Source organism: Microtus oregoni, unplaced genomic scaffold (assembly GCF_018167655.1).
Source record: "Microtus oregoni isolate MIOR12 unplaced genomic scaffold, Mior012 000016F_ref0000370, whole genome shotgun sequence".
Classification (NCBI taxonomy): Eukaryota; Metazoa; Chordata; class Mammalia; order Rodentia; family Cricetidae; genus Microtus; species Microtus oregoni.
In genome coordinates this window covers 40999564-41012628 of record NW_024543075.1, presented here as the reverse complement: position 1 = coordinate 41012628, position 13065 = coordinate 40999564, and the positions used below count along the sequence as shown (strand labels likewise).

The 13065-nt window shown below is 37.9% G+C and overlaps 1 protein-coding gene across 1 annotated transcript; it reads right to left on the bottom strand.

Annotated features, from left to right (window-relative positions):
- Window positions 1-2937: 2937 nt before the first annotated feature.
- On the bottom strand, window positions 2938-3882 carry LOC121457782 (olfactory receptor 52E8-like). Its single transcript, XM_041666778.1, has one exon. It carries the CDS (start codon window positions 3874-3876, stop codon window positions 2938-2940), a length of 939 nt encoding a protein of 312 aa, XP_041522712.1. The 5' UTR covers window positions 3877-3882.
- Between the last annotated feature and the right edge of the window lie 9183 nt (window positions 3883-13065).

Below are 13065 nucleotides of genomic sequence, written 5' to 3'. Positions count from 1 at the left end.
TATGTATACAGAGGTGTACTTGAAAATAGTGAATTTCATAATCATATAAACACATTGCAAACTGGTATGTGTGTCTGCAAACATTTACCCAAGGACAGTTTCTTCAGCTTTCAAGGTAAGTTTTAAGTGGTTGTAGTTTTATTACCTGGCTATGCTTCTTCATTCTATGTCCAGCTCTTCATATATGACCATTGGAACCAGTTTTCTATACCTCTAGGAGGATTCCTTATGCTTAAATGTACTATTTAGTTTTCTGTTTCTCTGTTAAATTCTTCAAGAAAGCCCTTTGTACTATGTACTTTTCCTCAACAGAGAGCTGTTCAGCTTCCATGAGTTTGTAGATTTTCTGTTGTTGAAATCCAGCTTTTATTCATGGTGATCTGATAAGATACAGAAGTTTTTTCAGTAATTTTTGTATCTGTTGAGATTTGCTTTGTGGAAACATATATGGGTTATTTTCGAGAAGGTTTCATTCAGTACTGAGGAGAAGTTATATTCTTTTGTCTTTGGGTGAAATGTTCTCTAGATATCTGTTAAGTCAATTTGACTCATAACATCTGTTAGTTCCATTATTTCTCTGTTTAGTTTCTGTTATGTGTAATTTAAGTCTTGATAATGTTTCTTTACAAATGTGGGTGTCATTACATTCAAGGCATAGATGTTCATTACTGAGACATCATCTTGGTGGATTTTTCCTTTGATGGATATAAAAAGCTTTTCTCCATTTTTTATTAATTTTGGTTTGAATTCTAGTTTTGGATATTGGGATAGCTACACCAGCTTACTTCTTAGGTTTACTTGATTGGATAATCTTTTTCCAACCCTTTACTCTGAGGTAATTTCTGCCTTTGATGTTGAAGTGTGTTTCTCATGTGCAGCAAAATGTTGGATCCTGTTTTTTATCTAATCTATTAGTCTGTGTCTCTTTATTCAAGAATTGAGTTCATTGATATTGAGGAATCTTAAGGACCAATGATTGTTAATTTCTTTTATTTTGTTATTGGTGATGGTAGGGTGTGTGTGTGTGTGTGTGTGTGTGTGTGTGTGTGTGTGTGTGTATTTTCCTTCTTCATATTTTGCTGGTGTGAATTTTCTATTGCCCATATTTTTGTGGATATAGTTAGATTCCTTGGGTTGAAGATTTTCTTATAGTACATTCTGTAGGACTGAGTTTATGAATAGATATTGTTTAAATTTGACTTTGTCATAAAATATTTTGTTTTCTCAATCTATGATGATTGACGGTTTAATTGGGTATAGCAATTTGGGCTGACATCTGTGGTCACTTATAGTCTACAAGACATCAGTCCAGACCCTTCTGGATTTTAAAGTGTCTGTTGAGAAGTCAGGATGTTTGTGACTTGCCAGTTTTAATCTTCTTTCTTTATTCTGTATGTTTAGTGTTTGGGTTATTATATAATGGAGACATTTTCTTTTCTGATCAAACCTCTTTGATGTTCTGTAAACTTTTTGTACCTTTAAAGGCATATTCTTATTTAGGCTATATTTTTTTATGATTTTGTGAAATATATTCTTTGGTGTTTTGAGTTGAATTTCACATCCTCCTATGCCTATTATTCTTATGTTCTGTCTTTTCATAGTGCCCCAGGTTTCCTGGATGTTAAGTGTTAGAAAATTTTTTAGATCAGCATTTTTCCTTGGTTTCTTTCTTCTCTCTGGTCTTCTGGCCTGAAAGTTGTAGACAGATGTGGTTGTGCAGAGTGGAGTTTTTGGATCTGATCTCGCCTCTAGGGTCCTTAGAACAAAGTAGCAGGCCAGAATATGAAGCCCAGGGGTGGAGATACAGTCTGGGGCTGTTCAACAGGCTTAAAGGGGTTTAGTGGGTGAAGCGAAGTGTCTTTCCTGGGATGCCTACAACTGTCTGGTCTTTGGTACAGCTTCTGGGAGGCTATGTGTCCTGATGTGGAGACGAGAGGATCTTTGGCTTCTATTATTTATTATACTTTTGGATTATGAAGGAGAGAAGATGGGTGAAGAGCTTGCACAGTTGTCTCTCATCAATGCTTAGTGAATCCTTGGCCCATCCTCTAATTATTGTGTGTTCTAGAGACAGACATTGCATCTGGAAGAATTCTTTTGTGTTTGGAAGGAGTTTTAAACTTTTTTCTTCTAAAGGGTCTTCAAAAGATGCAGTTTTTGTTTTGTAGCAAGCAAAATTAAAAGATTTTGGTAAGCATTTAGACTGGCTTAGCTGAAAAGATGATGAATTTCACTCTGCCTGACAGGCTCTCTGGAGGTTACACCTAGAGAGTTTTCTTTTCTTATTTTTCTATTTTATTTCTTTGTATTTAGTGCTGTGTTCCTATTTCTCCACTGTATTCTTTTTTTTTTTTTTGCCATCTGGGATAATTCCTCTATGCTTGGACTTAAAATGAAGACTTCTGCATATTTGACCCTGGGTAATTGCCGCAGTTGTGCTTTCTCCCCCCAAAATTGTGAGAATAGATTAGAAAGAGATGCATCTTATTTTGTTCAATATTTTCTTTCCCATTGTTATTCAATGACAAGATCCAACACTACCATGAAGGAAATTGGAATTGTGATTGATTTTTTTGTTGTTGTTGTTGTTCAGGACTAATGTTGTCAACCCCAGTGCATCCATGAAAAAGGATGGCATCATCAAACCCCTGGAATCAATGGATTCTGCATAATAGATTGTGAGATGCTTAATCCTTGAAACATGGCTCTAACGTACATTGTAGAAATAAAGTCCATTTGTGAAACAATTATCTTATTCAGACTTGGAACAAATATTTACTATAAAATATCATGTTTGCTTCCCATGAGTATAAAAACATTGTGCGTTTAACATAATATCCTATAAAGCAATTGTTCTGTCTCATCTCACACATAAATTCTCCTCTTTTAAGACTATGAAGGACAAAGATCCAAAGACTATAAATCATTGGCTCACAGTCAAATTTTCTTACGAAAAAATATCACCACACGATCTCGAATCTGCTTGGTTCTCACCCCATAAATGAGAGGGTTAAGAGCAGGGGGGATAATGACATATAAATTAGCAAGGAAGATGTGGATATACCGTGGAATATTGTGTCCAAACCGGTGAGTCAAAAAAGAGAAAAAGGCTGGAGTGAAGAAAGCCAAGATCACACACACATGGGAACCACAGGTATTAAGAGCTTTGAGCCTGGCTTCCCAGGATGGGAGTTTGAATACAGCATGAAGAATTTTCACATAGGAAACAGCAATCAAAATAACATCCAGAAGTATCATAGAGATGAGTATTAGCCCAAATAATATATTGACTTTTATGTTAACACACGCCAGCCGAGCAATGCCCATATGCTCACAGTATGTGTGGGGAATGATATTGTGTCCACAGAATGAAAGCCTTAGAAGGAGAAATACAAGTGGAAAAACCAAAATGAAATTTTTGAACAGCCCAACTCCAGCAATAATACAGATGCTTCTGTTGGTGAGGATTGTGTTGTATCTCAGAGGGTTACAAATGGCAACATAACGGTCAAAAGCCATGGCTACAAGCATGAAGGTTTCTATACCTGTAAACAGGTGTATGAAGAACATTTGAGCTAAACAATCCCTGAAGGCAATCTTATGGAAACCAAACCAGAATATACTGAGTGCTTTGGGGATGGTTGCTGTAGACAGGCCCAAGTCAGTCAGAGCCAGCATGGCCAATAGGTAGAACATAGGCTGGTGAAGGCTGTGTTCAAGCTGGATCACCAAGAGAATGACAATATTCCCTAGGGCAGCAAGAAGATAGACTGTACCAAATGGGAAACCTAGCCAGAAATGCAACTGTTCCAGTCCTGGTATTCCCAAGAGCAGGAAGGATGAAGGGTGAATCCCTGAGCTGTTGCCTAGTGACATGCTCTCAGGCACCTCTGATGGACAGACTCATTTGAAGGACTCTAGATAGGACAACAGGACTTCATCAGCATTACTAATAATGAATAAAAACAAAAGTATGTAATTAGTGTAACTTCTCATGGAATGCAGAAATGTCTTCCTTCATATTCCTCTCTCTTTCTGTTCATTGATACAACTGGCAAGTGAAGGTGAATATTTCTTAATAAGTGAATGGATATTTAGACTCTGCTATAGATAACTTATATTAAGTTTTGTCTTTATATAAACTAAGTCTAATGGGAAGATGAACCTATCCAGATCAGATGTGGCCAGATCAAAAGCTACAGCATTTTGAAACATATTAATTGTAGATAAGTGTATCTGACTGATAAATTACTACAAGTTCAGAACACAGATAATACGAAGCTTTAAAAATATCCTTCATATGTCATTTATTTAACTAGAAACATGAGCAAAATTATGGCATGGCCTCTTCCACTTGCAGTCATTGGAATCAATCTTACTCCTCAACTTGCCTGTAAATAATTGAGAGACCTACATGCATCTAACCTACATGGGAAGTAGAAAAAGACAAGATCTCTTCAGTAAACTGGGAGCATGGGGATCTTGGAGGAGGGTTGAAGAGGAAGGGGAGAGGCAGGGAGGGGAGCAGAGAAAAATGTAGAGCTCAATAAAAATCAATAAAAAAAACTATAGTCTGGAGACAAAGCTCAACCAAACAATATAGGCCATGAAATAAAAAGTTCAGTGCCATGTATGGGTTCCCTCTATTTGAGTTGTTATTTACTGGTTATTGCCATTGATTTTGTTTATCCTCCAGAACATGATGATACGATCCTGGTGCTGAAGACATTGCACATTTAAGTCATATGACATGAAGAATTAAGCTGGCACTGACCTGGAGACGTCATTCCCTCCTGGGTAGTTTTCATAATACTGGGAGGTGCTATGTACACTGTGAAAGAAGAGAAATAATCAACAATCCTTGAGCTACAATAGCAATTGTTCTGGCAAGAAATGCCCACTGCTGCAATAGCAGCATGGATGTTATAGAAGTAACCAACCATTCTTTTTTTTCTTTTTTTTTTTTTTTGGATATAAAGCCTGTTCCAGAACCTGAAGAGATGGTTCACTGATAAAGAATGCATATTTGTCTTCCAGAAGATCAAAGTCAGTTTCCTACCACCACATAAGGCAGTTAATAACCACCTATAACTTCAGATTCAGGGGGTTCCAAAAGCCCTGGCCTCCATAGGCATCTCCATTCACATGCATACATACACAAACACATAAATTACATATCATCATCATCATCCCCACTTCACAAGTTGGAACTTACGTCTGGTGCTACTAAATTGTCCAAAAACCCATGGCTGGCTAAGTGATAAGCCACAGAGAAGAACCTAATGCTAAATGGATATAAAAATAATATACCCATCCTGGTAGTGGTGGTGCACGCCTTTAATCCCAGCACTCAGGAGGCAGAGGATGGCAGATCTCTGTGAGTTTGAGGCCAGTCTAGTCTACAAGAGCTAGTACCAGGACAGACTCCAAAGCTACAGAGAAACCCTGTCTCGAAAAACAAAAGAAAAAGAAAGAGAAAAGAAAAAAGAAATAATACATCCCCTAAGTTCTTATCTGTTTTTAACAGTAGAAGATGGTAGTTCATAAACCATAATGTTGAGAGAAGAGACTATGAAGTACCCAAGTCTAAACAGAACATCCATATTATACCCTTCCCCCTCCTAAGGCTCAGGATCATTAAAGAGAAAGAGGCAAAGAGATTACAAAAGTCACAGTAGGTAGACAAATGCAGGAAAACCGTATTTGCCAGGCACGACAACATTATTACACACATGAAGTCCTGGAGACTGTGACTACTTATATAAGATCTGAATAATATCAAGCAATCAAAATCATATTGTGGTCAGAGAAGGCACATGAAGTCACACCACTAGATGAGGAGCTATTGGCAACTGATGACTGCTAGGGAGGAGAGAGTTTTCCTCAAAGATGTGGCCCCTGAAAAGCTACCCACTTTTCAGTAGATTCTCCTGCACCCATGCATATATAGCCAGCACCAGGGAGCTTAAAAACACAACACATGAAATTGGCATGGAAAAGTGGTAGGGAGGATAGAGGAAGAATCAGAGGGAAGAGAAAGGAGGCTGGACACATTTCTGTGAGCAGAGGAAATAAGGATGCTGCATCATGTACACAAACTTGTGAGCATAGGAAATCAAAGTTAAAATTGATAAAAATGGCCTTGTTAGAGGAAAGGGAAAATGAAATTTCTAAACATGGAAATGTGACTGCTGATGGGGTCCAGCATAGGTATGAGGAGCAGAAATGAGGAACCAGCATTACCCTCCTGTCGGCCCTTCAGGCTGCACTCATTCTCATACGGCCTTTACTGATTCTCCCAGAACATTTTCTGTAACTATATGCTGCAGAACATATTCTGTAACTATTTAATCAGTCCGTAATCCCCAACTGATTATGACACGCAGAATCGGAAAAATTGGTTCTATTCATTGCTATCTCCATTGTTACACCTAAACCATAGCTGCTACCCGAAATATATTTGTTAATAAGAGATTGAATATATATTAAACTTTTTATTTTAATTCTTGGTTAAAAGTCCTATATGTAAAAGAATAACAACAGAATCACACAATATATCTGGTATCTGAGGATGGAGAAACCAGAAAGTAAAGAAGTTCTTCTAAGAGGACTCTGTGCACATATGGAGAGATGCATCTCATCAGAAACCTTCATGACAATGGGGCTGTCAGAAAGTCTGATTAACAGAGAGATTATTGAAAGTGCACTTGGTAGAGTATAGGAAGCAGCTGACCATGGCAATGAACCTGAAATGGAAAGTCAACTATAATTTATATATAGCTTATCTTCATAAAAGGTCATGTATATTGTGCAAGCTGTATCTACGTGACAACAGTGAAAAGGTTTCTTAGTGGTGTATTTTCTGAAATCTGAGACAGTTCATTCTTTACAATGTTGACTTTCTTTTAGCATACATGACTCTTTGTTTCACATTATGGTGTCAAAACCAGTAGGACTGTAAAAGGAAAAAAGGAGATAATGACAGAGACTTACAAAATCTACCACCAGAAAAACATACTTGCTAGAAAATATAGGAGGCAGCTAGATAGGAGAGAAATCGACCCAGAAAAGGAGTAGGATAGAATCGCTGCAAACAACTTCATTCTGTATGTCACCTGTTGAGAACGTTTTCCTAGGAGATCTTCATTCAGACTTAGAATTAATGGCAAAACTTGGGAACTGTGTAGAAACTTGTGCATAAAGGTAACACTAAGTGGACTCAACAACTTGTATTTGTATATTTATATGTATATGTAATATATGTTTAATATATATAACAATAATAATTAAAGGAAAGTGTTGTAGGTTGAGGGGGAACAAGAGGATTTCTGAAGGGGTTAGAGGGAGAAGGATAATCATGTAACTATATTTCTCATACATAAAATTCTAAAAGTCATATAAAAATTAGATTTCAACAATATGAGTTCGGAAAGAACAAAGACAAAAACCAAAAGCTTGGAGATGTGTTTAATCAAGCATTCTTTGATGTTGGTGGGGGGAAGTTTTCTATGAAACCAGAGCTGTTCCTCCATCCAATCATGAGTAGACCTAAGCTGGAGCAGACACTCAGCTCTGGTATTAGAGACAGAGGTGGTGGCTCAGTGGTATGGTTCTTACCCGTGTTCAAGGACCTGGGTTCAATCTCCATCACTGAAACCACAGCAATAACCAAAGGCATTTTTCATTGTCCAGGAAAGGGAGAGTAAACTCTAGACCAGGATAGGAGTTACATCATATTAGTTCCTATATTTATGGGAAGAAAAGGAGCTATGATTTTTTTTTAAAAAAAAACACCTCATATTTCTAATTGCTGTGTTTTTTGTCTACTTGTTATAATTAAATGCTGAAATAGCAGCACTTAATTTAGAAGAATGTAATAGAAGAGCCAACACAGAAAGAGACATGAAGCCACATAGATACACATCAGAGTGGCAAATTCAGTATATGTTTTTCAGACATTACCTATAAACAGTTGAGGTTGGATAGGACTGATTCACTTCTGTTCTTCAATATGACATACAAAGAGTTAAAGGGAAATAAAATGTGTGATTTGGAAAGAATAAGAATACCACTTAACAAAAACATTAAACAAAAATCTTTTCAAATCATCAGCAACAAATTAAATTTCAGTAGAACTTGTCTAAAAGTGAGAGCTAGGAAGCAGAGGCAGTGACAAAAGGGGAAGGAGAGTGATGAGAAAAGAAAACAGGAGAGAGATGGAGAAAGAGAAATTGAACAACACTGCAGCAAAGTCAACAGTACACTTAGCTGGAATTTTAAAAAAGACTTTCATCATTCAAATTACCTATGCTTATTGTAAATAGAAATTCAAGCAAGCAAAACACATAACAGCATTATCTACTGAAATTCTACCAGGTAGACATAAGCATATAAAATATTATATCTTTTCAAAGTTAATATTTGAATTATATACACATAATGAAGAAATTAAACCACCAGACACAGAGGCGGAGCGGCGGCCCGGCGGCCAGACGCGGCGGAGCGGCGGCGGCCAGACGCGGCGGAGCGGCGGCGGCCAGACGCGGCGGCGGCCAGACGCGGCGGAGCAACACCGCATACAGGAAGAGGCTTTCGGGGACCGGCGCAGAGGCAGACCCAAGCGGCGGGAACAGGCGTGCAATAAGGAGAGCAGATCGCCCTACTACAATCGAATCAAAGAGGTAGGCCTTTGGTTGGCCAGGTCACTGGCACAAGGGGAGCCTGGTCCTGTCCTGAAGATCCTTCAGAGGGGTGAGAGGGTTCTTGGCCTGCAGCAGGAACCACGAAAGAGAGTGAGGGCATTTTGTAAGCGGAGCCCTTGGCCAGCAGGGAAACCTGATCCGGTTTTTAAAGGACCCATTGGATAGGATCAATAGGAGGAGATGGGCAGGCGCCAAGGCAAGAATTCTCCCAATAATCCGAAAAACAACATGAAAACATCAGAACCCAATGATCTTACAACAGAAGTATTTGAACAACCTAACACAGAAGAAGTGGAAAAAATCGACTTTATGAAGATAATAGAGTCCCTTAAACAACATGTAAAAAATGCCCTTATAGAAATGGATGAGAAGTATAACAAAAAGTTTGAAGAAATGAGTAAATACGTACATGATACCCTGGGAAACCAAGAAAAAACCATCAAACAGGTAATGGAAACAGTTCAAGAATTGAAAACTGAAATGAAGGCAAAGAAGAAAATACAAACTGAGGACCAGCTGGATATGGAAAATCTAGGCCAACGAGCAGAGTCTACAGAAACAAGCATAATCAATAGAATACAAGAGCTAGAAGAAAGACTCTCAGATGCTGAGGACACCATAGAGAAAATAAACGAACAGATCAAAGAAAACAGCAAAGCCAACAAATTCTCAACACAAAACATTCAGGAACTATGGGACACAATAAAAAAACCAAACCTAAGAATAATAGGAATAGAAGAAGGAGAAGAGTCACAGCTCAAAGGCCCAGAAAATATTTTCAACAAAATTATGGAAGAAAACTTTCCCAACTTAAAGAAAGATATTCACTTAAATATTCAAGAAGCATACAGAACACCAAACAGACTGGATCAAAGAAAAACATCTCCTCGCCATATAATAATCAAAACACAAAATATACAGGTTAAAGAAAAAATATTAAGAGCTGCAAAAGAAAAAGGGCAAGTAACTTATAAAGGTAAACCGATCAGACTTACACCTGACTTCTCGATGGAAACTATGAAAGCCAGAAGGTCCTGGATAGAGGTTCTGCAGAAGCTAAGAGACCATGGATGCAAACCCAAACTACTATACCCAGCCAAGCTATCATTCATTATCAATGGAGAAAACAAAACATTCCAGGATAAGAACAAATTTAAACAATACGTAGCCACAAATCCAGCCCTACAGAAAGTAATAGAAGGAAAATCGCAACCCAAGGAATCCAACACTGCCAACACTGCCTACAATAACCCAGGCATCTAATGACCCTTCACGAGCACATCTCAAAGAAGGGAGACAATCTCTACTACCAAAAGCAATAAGAATAACCGGAGTAAACAACCACTGGTCATTAATATCACTTAATATTAATGGGCTCAATTCACCTATAAAAAGGCACAGGCTAAGAGATTGGATACGAAAACAGGATCCAACATTCTGCTGTTTGCAAGAAACACATCTCAACCACAAAGACAGGCACCTACTCAGAGTAAAGGGTTGGGAAAAGGTGTTTCAAGCAAATGGTCCTAAGAAAAAAGCAGGTGTGGCCATACTAATTTCTAACAAAACTGACTTCAAACTAAAATCAATCAGAAGAGACCGAGACGGTCACTTTATACTCATAACAGGAACAATTCATCAGGAGGAGGTCTCAATCCTGAATATATACGCCCCCAATATAAAAGCACCTACTTATGTAAAAGAAATATTACTAGAACTCAAGGCAGACATCAAACCACACACACTAGTAGTAGGAGACTTCAACACACCTCTCTCTCCAAGGGACAGGTCAATCAGACAGAAACCTAATAGAGAATTAAGAGAATTATTGGAGGTAATGAAGCAAATGGACTTAACAGACATCTATAGAACATTCCACCCAAATAGGAAAGAATATACCTTCTTCTCTGCAGCTCATGGAACCTTCTCAAAAATTGACCACATACTCGGAAACAAAGGAAACCTCCACAGATACAAAAAAATATCAGTGTCCACCTGTGTCTTATCAGATCATCACGGATTAAAATTAGAAGGCAACAACCACGCTGCCCCCAAAAAACCGACAAACTCATGGAAACTGAACAGTCAACTACTGAACCACACCTGGGTCAAGGAAGAAATCAAGAAAGAAATTAAAGTCTTCCTTGAATTTAATGAAAATAAAGGGACAACATACTCAAACCTATGGGACACAATGAAAGCAGTGCTAAGAGGAAAGTTCATAGCACTAAGTGCCCACTTAAAGAAAACGGAGAATGCATACATTGGGGACTTAACAACACACCTGAAAGCTCTAGAAAAAAAAGAAGCAGACGCGCCCAGGAGAAGTAGAAGACTGGAAATAATAAAACTGAGGGCTGAAATCAACAAAATAGAAACACAGAAAACAGTCCAAAGAATCAATGAAACAAAAAGCTGGTTCTTGGAGAAAATCAACAAGATCGACAAACCCCTATCCAAACTAATTAAACGACAGAGAGAGAACACGCAAATAAATAAGATCAGAAATGAAAAGGGGGACATAACCACAGACACAGAGGAAATTCAGAGAATCATTAGATCTTACTACAAAAGCCTGTATGCCACAAAACTGGAAAATACAAAAGAAATGGACATTTTTTTAAATAAGTACCACATACCAAAGCTAAACCAAGACCAGGTGAATGATCTAAATAGACCGGTTTCTCGCGAAGAATTAGAAATGGTTATCAAAAATCTCCCTTCGAAAAAAAGCCCAGGACCAGATGGTTTCAATGCAGAATTCTACCAGAATTTCCAAGAAGAACTAATACCTATACTCCTTAATGTATTTCACAATATAGAATCAGAAGAGTCATTGCCAAATTCCTTTTATGAAGCTACAGTTACCCTGATACCAAAACCACAAAAAGACCCAACCAAGAAAGAGAATTACAGACCGATCTCACTCATGAACATCGACGCAAAAATTTTCAATAAAATACTGGCAAACCGAATCCAAGAACACATAAGAAAAATTATCCATTATGATCAAGTAGGCTTCATCCCAGAGATGCAGGGCTGGTTCAACATACGCAAATCTATCAATGTAATCCACCATATAAATAAACTGAAAGAAAAAAAACCATATGATCATTTCACTAGATGCTGAAAAAGCATTCGACAAAATTCAACACCCCTTTATGATAAAGGTCTTGGAGAGAATAGGGATACAAGGGTCCTACCTAAATATAATAAAAGCTATTTACAGCAAGCCAACAGCTAACATTAAATTAAACGGAGAAAAACTCAAAGCCATCCCACTTAAATCAGGAACACGACAAGGATGTCCACTCTCTCCATACCTCTTCAATATAGTGCTTGAAATTCTAGCAATAGCAATAAGACAACATAAGGAGATCAAGGGGATTCGTATTGGAAAGGAAGAAGTTAAGCTTTCGTTATTTGCAGATGATATGATAGTGTACATAAGCGACCCCAAAAATTCTACCAAAGAACTCCTACAGCTGATAAACAGCTTTAGTAATGTGGCAGGATACAAGATCAACTCCAAAAAATCAGTTGCCTTCCTATACACTAAGGATAAGGAAGCAGAGAGGGAAATCAGAGAAGCATCACCTTTCACGATAGCCACAAATAGCATAAAATACCTTGGGGTAACCCTGACCAAGGAAGTGAAAGATCTACTTGACAAGAACTATAAGTCTTTGAAGAAAGAAATTGAAGAAGACACCAGAAAATGGAAAGACCTCCCTTGCTCTTGGATTGGGAGGATCAACATAGTAAAAATGGCAATTCTACCAAAAGCAATCTATAGATTCAATGCAATCCCCATCAAAATCCCATCAAAATTCTTCACAGATCTGGAGAAGACAATAATCAACTTTATATGGAAAAACAAAAAACCCAGGATAGCCAAAACAATCTTATACAATAAAGGATTGTCTGGAGGCATTACCATCCCTGACTTCAAACTCTATTACAGAGCTACAGTATTGAAAACAGCTTGGTATTGGCATAAAAACAGAGAAGTCGACCAATGGAATCGAATAGAAGACCCTGACATTAACCCACAAACCTATGAACACCTGATCTTCGATAAAGGAGCTAAAAGTATACAATGGAAAAAAGAGAGCATCTTCAACAAATGGTGCTGGCAAAACTGGATGTCAATCTGTAGAAGAATGAAAATAGATCCATATCTATCACCATGCACAAAACTCAAATCCAAATGGATTAAAGACCTCAATATCAGTCCGAACACACTGAACCTGATAGAAGAGAAAGTGGGAAGTACTCTACAGCACATGGGCACAGGAGACCACTTCCTATGTATAACCCCAGCAGCACAGACACTAAGGGCATCATTGAATAAATGGGACTC